Below are 7,486 nucleotides of genomic sequence, written 5' to 3'. Positions count from 1 at the left end.
TAATACTATACAATTTTTTATATAAAAAAATTGAATAATTTGATTCACTCGTTAAAATTAACTTGAGTCGAATTGACTTAAAATCAAAACCAAATAAATCGAGCCAACGTTTTTTTATTTTTACTTTTTGGGTTTTATTTATTTATAAAAGAACTATTAATAAATTTTAGAATTTTATTTGAGTCGAACCAATTTTTTTAAATTATTATATTTCTAATTAACTAATAAGAAGTAAAATACCATGTTAATAGATTTATATAAGTAATAAAATAGTGGAGCCTCTTAGAACAACCTCTAGAAGTATTGTTGAGATGGTGAATCCTGACTTGCGTTATGTTTGTAAGTTCTATTGTGAACTTAGGCCTAGGCTTCATTTTTCATGAAAAAAAACAGTATAATTTTCTTTGAAACTATTGATTAATTTATAGCTTGTAATTTAAAATTTGGTTATTTAATTATTTGAATAATCGGATTTATAATTGAGTTTAGTTGGGTTGGATTTGTATACAATATTATTTATTTAGTGTAATACCCAAATTTTGCCCGGCTCAAGCCCAACTATTAAAATCCAGATATGAAAAATATATATAATAAGAGTCCAATACAGTCCAATATTACAAATTTAAATCCAAGCCCGGATTACATTAAGCCTCAAACCCACTAAACACCAGTCCAAAAATTTGCCCAAACAATTAAGGTCCAACATCTAATTCTACCCAAACCCCAAATGAACCCAAAACACTAAAAAACACATGGAAACCCTAGAAGATCCAGGCGCCGCAGCCAAGCCCTCGCACGCGCGCCGAGCCTCCGCTGCCACACACGTTTCTCCCCATGTGCCAGGTGCCACGCCCGCTACCTCCGTACGCTAGCTGGTCTCCGTACCTGCAAGAGACGAACGAGCAGCAAAACAAAACAAAGGCAAAAAAGGGAGTAGCAGTGAGGGATTGACAACCAATAAATAAAAATGTAAATTTTATTCTTTTGTCTCTATTCGGCTATAAAAAAGCCGATTGAAACTTGTAAGACACGCATACACAGTTGAAGAAATAAAAAAAACATTTACAGAAAGAGAGTTGAAAAGGTGGTTTTAAATCTTTCCTTGGTTTCTTTTCTTTTTCTTTCTTTCTATTTTTCTTCTTTCTTTCAGTTTTCTTTTCTGTGTTTATTTGATTCATTTTTGAACACGAGAATATAATAACGGAGATTAGAAAGCATAGAAAATACCTCGTGGCCGGATCTTTGCTCTCTCCGTCGAAATCGGAGTTGGAGCGAAGGTTCGGAGGTCTTTTTCTCACGCATGATGAAATACAAAAAAAAAACAATCAAAAAGGAAAAGAAATCAGATTTAAAAAGGATTCACCTTTTTTCTCCGCATTTCTTTACTGTTTTCTTTTATTTTATTTTTATACAAAGAAGAGAAAAGTAAAGGAAAGAGAAAAAGAGAGAGAAGAGCGAGCTTACCTGGAGGACGATCTTCCTTCTGCTCTGTCGCAATCGGAGTCGAATGGAGGATAGAGGCCCGAAACAGCGCAAGAGAAAAAGGGGAGGGATTAGGTTTTTCTTTTAGTTTTATGTTGGATGACTGATTAATATCACTTAGGGTTTTTTTTAGAATTTATGCAAATTATTTAAGCGACGCCGTTTAAAGTCTTCTTTCATGGCTTCAAAACGGCATCGAATAGGCCTAACCCGCACGATGACCCAAACCCGAGGGAAGGATCCATGCATTTTGGTTCATTGGTCCATTTGTGCGACGAGCCCCTCTATGTTTTGTGTTGTTTCAATTTGATTTTATTCTATTTTTTTTAATTTGCACCGCATATTTGAGTCCAATTTCATTTGGATCCATGTTAGACGGTGTTGTTTTCGCTGATGAGATTTGAATTCTTGGCTTTGCGTTTATTTGCTGCTTTGGTCCCTCGATGTTGAATTGATTATCAGTTTAGTTCGATTTTGTTTTCGTCTTTTAATTTTGGTTGTAATTTTAATTTTTGTTCTTCTTTCTACTTAATTTCAAATATAATTAATCTCATTTCAACATATTTACCAAAAAGATTAGCATTATTTTAATATTTAATTTTTTGATAGTATTACTAAATTAATTATTATTATCATTTAAAATGTAATAAATTATTATTTTCATTTGTATTTGATATTTTTAAATTCATTATACACCAATATTTTGAGTCAATTGTATTTTATTTAATTTTTTCTTTTATTATTATCCTAATTTTATTTAAGCATTGATTTAAAATTCATTAATTATTGTTCTTAATTTCAAAAAATGCTTTTCATATTTAATTTTGATTTCAAATTTTTAAAAAATAAATCAATTCTTATATTCATTGTTTTTAACATTATTTTAATATTATCTTAAAGTTGTTTTCAAACTTATTATTAATAAGATATAATACATTATTCTTTGAAGTTATTATTAATATGTTTTAAATTCATTAAATATTATTTTAAAATTTTTTATATTATACTTTTATTTTCCAATTTAATATATTATTATTAAATTCATTATTTATCAACGCACATTTTACTAGATTAGACATAATTTATATATTTTGATGTTGTATAATGTGAATAAAATTATTGTTGCTACTTTATTTGTACTTATTTATTGCTTATTTGGCTACATCTTAGTTTAAGCTTGAATTATCATTTATCGTTTTACATTACATATTTCTTTTTAAAATTTTGTACTTTTATCATTCTATTTCTTATTAAAAAGGCCTAGCATTTATAATTCTCGAGAGAATTGCGCCCTAACTTACTGGGTTCCAATTTTTTTCGATGAGTTTAAATAGCCCTGTGCTTATTAAAACCATACAATTTTAAAATAAAGCTTTTGAGACTTCAAAATGTTGGATCCTAACTGACTGGATATGGCATTTTGTTATCTAGATTTTAAAATAAAGGCAATATTCGATATTTGGGAATTTGGTGAAATCGAACCCTAACTTACTGGGTTTTGATCTTCTCATTTGGCCCAAATAATCAAATATCCTTCTCAAAATGCATAGTTTTTAAAAGTCAAATTTAATTTTGAGGATTCGAAATGTTGCACTCTAACTTACTGAGTATGACAATTTATTTTTTTGAAATAAATGAGCTTTATCATCCAATTCATTTTATTCAAAATAAAAGGATTGTATTTCAAAATCTTTTCAAAATTTCGACATTAAGACATTAAACAATCAATTCGGTACCAATTTTGGGCGTCACGAGGGTGTTAACCCTTCCTCGTGTGTAACCGACTCCCGAACCTGTTTTTTTAAATTCGCAGACCTAAAATCATTTTCAAGGTGATCCGATCACACCACAATAAAAGATCGGTGGCGACTCCCATTTTATTTTCAAAGTCTATCCCCGTTATTTTCAAAATTAAGGGTGGTTTCGACATTTAGTATTTGGTTATTTGGGCTTGGGTATGGGTATAAAATTTATTAATTAAAATTTTAATCAATTTATTTTGTTTGAAAATTCAAAATCGAAAAACACCATTGAAATCGATTGACTATATTGAATAAGTAAAAAAGAAAATTGATTAAACCAAAATTTTCGAATTCGGTTCAATTTGATATATTCGGTTAACTGAATTTTTGTATGGCCTTACTACACAAATAGTTTTTTTGAAGTCAAATGAGATTTTTAACTTTTATTTATAATCCAACATATTTTATGTGATATGTATGAGATATACAATTATTTTTCTGTTGAAATTCATTTAAAATATATAATATTCATAACCTAATGTATTTTATGTAATATTTATATGGGTATACAATTATTTCCCTATTAGAATTTATTTCAAATATATAACAATATATCTTCAAATTTGTAATGGTTATATTTTAATATTTGAAATATAGATTATATAGTCCAACTAAGTTTTACAAATAATTAAAATTGATTCCTTACAAATATTATAAATTTACATTTCATATATAAAAATATTAATAAAGTTACGATAAATTAATTTTTATATTCTTACTAAAATATCATAATATTAACAAATTTAAACATTATTTAAAGGAATAATATTTGATGCACCGCCAAATAATAATATGATACTATACCTTGAGAAATCTAGAAAAAAAATGATACATCATCATTAAATTAAAGAAAAAATAAGACTTATAAATAAACACTAATAATTTTATTTAAGAATAATTAAACATTAATAGTAACTATTGTAAATAAATATCAATAATTCTTGGATTTAGGATCTTGATTTAATGGTTTAGGGTCTAGGGTATCAAACTTTAAGTTTTAACATTTATTTATAATTAATTATGTTTAAATAAAATTATTAGTACTTATTTTTACAAGTCCTCTACTATTTTTTGTTTTATTTAATAATGAGATGTCATGTTATTAATCACTGATAGTGGATCACATCTTCTCCCTTATTTAAATTTACTTTTTGATACATTTTAAACCCGATTTTTTCGCTTACTCTTTTTAAAAGTAGAGAGAAACTAACTCTCCACAAGCTTGCTTCACGAAGCTCACTCGTACAAGGTGGCTTTGAGCTCCCTTCTACAAGCACACCTATTTAATATTATCTCAAGAAGGTTATTTTAACATCTATTGATTTGGTGCAATTGTTATATCTAAACTCGCCCAAAATGGCTTAACTTATCCACATAAGTTCCTCAATTGTATCGATTCACTTAAAGATTTCTTCAATCTAAAGTTGTAAGGAAGCTCTTCATGGCCTTCCATCATAAGCATCCGTCCAGAGCGGGCTCGGGCCTAGCTAGCTACTCTATATAAGCCTCCCTTGTTTCCAAGAAAGGGGAGGCTGAACATTTCGCTGATACCCTATCTAATTGCTCCCCGCATAATCTCTAAAGATCTCCCCTACCAACTTTTTGACCACCATTATATATATTGAAATAAAAGAGAAACAACATAAAAATAGCTTAATATTGTTCAAATAAAACGATTGAAGATCGGCATTCAAATTTAAAGCATTATTTGATTAACTAAATCTTACTATTTAATTGAAAATTCTTCAATAAAATGGTTAGAAAATTTTTGTAAATAAAATAAACTTTGGATTACAAAATAAATATTGAATTTGAATATTAGAAATATGGCTTTAAGAAAATGAAGAATAAAAAGAAACGAGGGTTAGCATGTAATCTGACATATCATTCCATCTTTCTCTCCAGTCACTGCCCAAACCCAAAAATAATTGCCAATATCAGACAGGATCAGTCTGTTATTATATTAATTATTGCAACCACCACTACCTATACAATGGGTCAGGCAAAGGCAATAATTTCAAGAACTGAATTTTTTTTTTTTTTAAATGTCCTATTGCTCTAGATGTCTGTTCATTTTTTTTTTGCGTGTTTAAGTACATGTTCGGTCTAATATCCTTGCCCATAGTACCTAAATAGGCAAAAAAAAAAAACTGGAGAAAAAGGGGAAAAGAAAAGAGACCTAATAATGTCTAAACTCCATATGGATTTACTTATGTTCATCCACCGCCATCATCATGCTTTCCTGCAAATTTTTTTTACCGTGACCTAAGAAATCAAGGCTTCAATGCAAGCTTTCTTTGGTGTTCTACAAACGGGACAAGAATCAAGAAAAGTTGCACAATCCTTACACGAACAAAGGTGTCGGCAAGGAAGGAACAACACTGACGAATTTCGACAATAACAACATTTGCAAACCATTGTGGTTTTTTCTTGTTGTTCTTCTTGTCTTTGACTGCTGCTATCAACCGCCGCGAAACCTCCGTTTCCCTTTGTTTCCATAATCCCTTCGTTGTTGTCTTCGCATTCACAGCAAGACTCTGCGTCATCGACACCATTGTTAAAACGACAAGAAGCTTGTTCCTCCCGTACTTGTTCAAGCCTGTTGTTTAAAGACACAACCATAGCTTCATTCTCTTGCGCCACCCTTTGCCATGCTTGATTCTCCATCTCCAATTTCTTCAACATATTCTGAAGTTCCATTGTTTTGTTCCTCGCTTTAACAATCTCTTCATCTTTTTGTCTAAGCAAAAAAGAGGCCTTTGATTCTATCTTCTTCACTAATACTTCATATTGTTGTTTCCTTTGCTCTTGCAGTAACAATCTCAGCCTCTCATTCTGCACAAAATCAAAAAAAAAAATTAAAGATCCAATTGGAAAGAAATGAAAAACTTGGATTTTTTTTTTGTGATTTTGTACTAACCTGTGATTTGATAAACTGATCAATCTCGTATCTTTGCTTCTCAAACATGATTGATTCACGATTGTTGTTAGTGCTACCAAAGGAAAAGGTTTGGTCCCTTTGGTGCTGGTTTTGAAGGTGTTGAAACTGTTGCAGTTGTTGAAGCTGTGATGATATCTGTTGATTGACACCAGCAGCAGCACCAACAAGTCCACAACCATTATCGATCAAATCCAAAGAACCGCACATTGGGAACCCAATATTATCAGAATACAACTGCGCTTGTATAGCCATTATTTATCCTTCTTCAACCACCAAACAAGAACGAAAACAAAAACCAAACAAAAAGACCCACAATTTTTAGCCTGAAGTCTTTGTTTTACCATAAATCAGCTCAAAAAATGGGTTGGGGGGGGAGGGATTCTAGTTTGGATCAAAGAAACCCTCGATAACGACAAACGTAAACAAAAAAGAGGTAAAGGGTGTTGGTGTATATTTATAGGAGATGGAGAGAAGGGTGAGGTCAGAATACTGATATAATATTAAAGAATGGGGTGGATTTGGATTGTATTGAGGTAACTGAAAAAGCTTGAAAAGGAAGGGAGAGAGAGGGCATAGGATACTATTATTTTGTGCCATATTTTTCTCAAATGAAAAATCCTAGAAAAAGGCAGCATTAAAGAGAGGCTAATGCCACGTATGGGACGCGCTAAGCATCGACGTTCACATGCAGATTTTGTGACTAAACTATCGGCCTATTGAGTCAGAGATTTCTAAAGAGGGGGCCAGCCTTTTCATTTAGATTTTTGGTTTTATTCTAATTTCAGTCCCTCTATTGTGTTAAATCTTTTCGATTTAATAGGTCCAAATTGATTTCATAAATCCATTATTGACATCGGAGAAGGAAAAGAAAAACAGAAATGTGTGTGAGTTGAGTGATTTGGAAAGCCAGAATAATAACAGTAATTCTCATCAATTTATTTATTTTCTTGTCTACAATTTTGGGAATGTAAATCACTCATTTCTCTCTTATTTTGGGGATTTATAATTTTTTATGGATTTTCATTAAAATAAAATAACTAATTTTGGAATCCATAATTGAATTTGGGAAGTCAGCATTTATTTAGCAAATATCTGCAATGAATGAGGAAATTGTGAATAATATAAAATCTTTGAAATTTTAGTAACAGCCACCATTCATCCAAGATTACATACCTCTGGAATTTCAACTTCACTAAACTGACCTTTGACTTTTTATATTTTTCATTTTCTAATTATCCTTTTTTCAATAATTACATTGTAT

The 7,486-nt window shown here is 30.4% G+C and overlaps 1 protein-coding gene and 1 long non-coding RNA gene across 2 annotated transcripts; both read right to left on the bottom strand.

The window, feature by feature from the left end:
• Positions 1-565: 565 nt before the first annotated feature.
• On the bottom strand, positions 566-1,570 carry LOC121213952 (uncharacterized). Its single transcript, XR_005909536.1, has 3 exons — positions 1,465-1,570; positions 1,228-1,287; positions 566-885 (listed from the first exon to the last, which is right to left on the bottom strand). It is a non-coding gene; the product is annotated as an uncharacterized lncRNA (long non-coding RNA).
• A 3,578-nt stretch (positions 1,571-5,148) lies between these two features.
• LOC107920940 (probable BOI-related E3 ubiquitin-protein ligase 3) lies at positions 5,149-6,829 on the bottom strand. The gene is made up of 2 exons (XM_016850773.2): positions 6,205-6,829; positions 5,149-6,119 (listed from the first exon to the last, which is right to left on the bottom strand). The coding sequence occupies exons 1-2, from the start codon at positions 6,475-6,477 to the stop codon at positions 5,550-5,552; spliced, it is 843 nt and encodes a 280-aa protein (XP_016706262.1). The 5' UTR covers positions 6,478-6,829; the 3' UTR covers positions 5,149-5,549.
• Positions 6,830-7,486: the final 657 nt, after the last annotated feature.

Source organism: Gossypium hirsutum, chromosome D01 (assembly GCF_007990345.1).
Source record: "Gossypium hirsutum isolate 1008001.06 chromosome D01, Gossypium_hirsutum_v2.1, whole genome shotgun sequence".
Classification (NCBI taxonomy): domain Eukaryota; kingdom Viridiplantae; phylum Streptophyta; class Magnoliopsida; order Malvales; family Malvaceae; genus Gossypium; species Gossypium hirsutum.
This window is presented reverse-complemented; position numbering and strand designations above follow the sequence as displayed.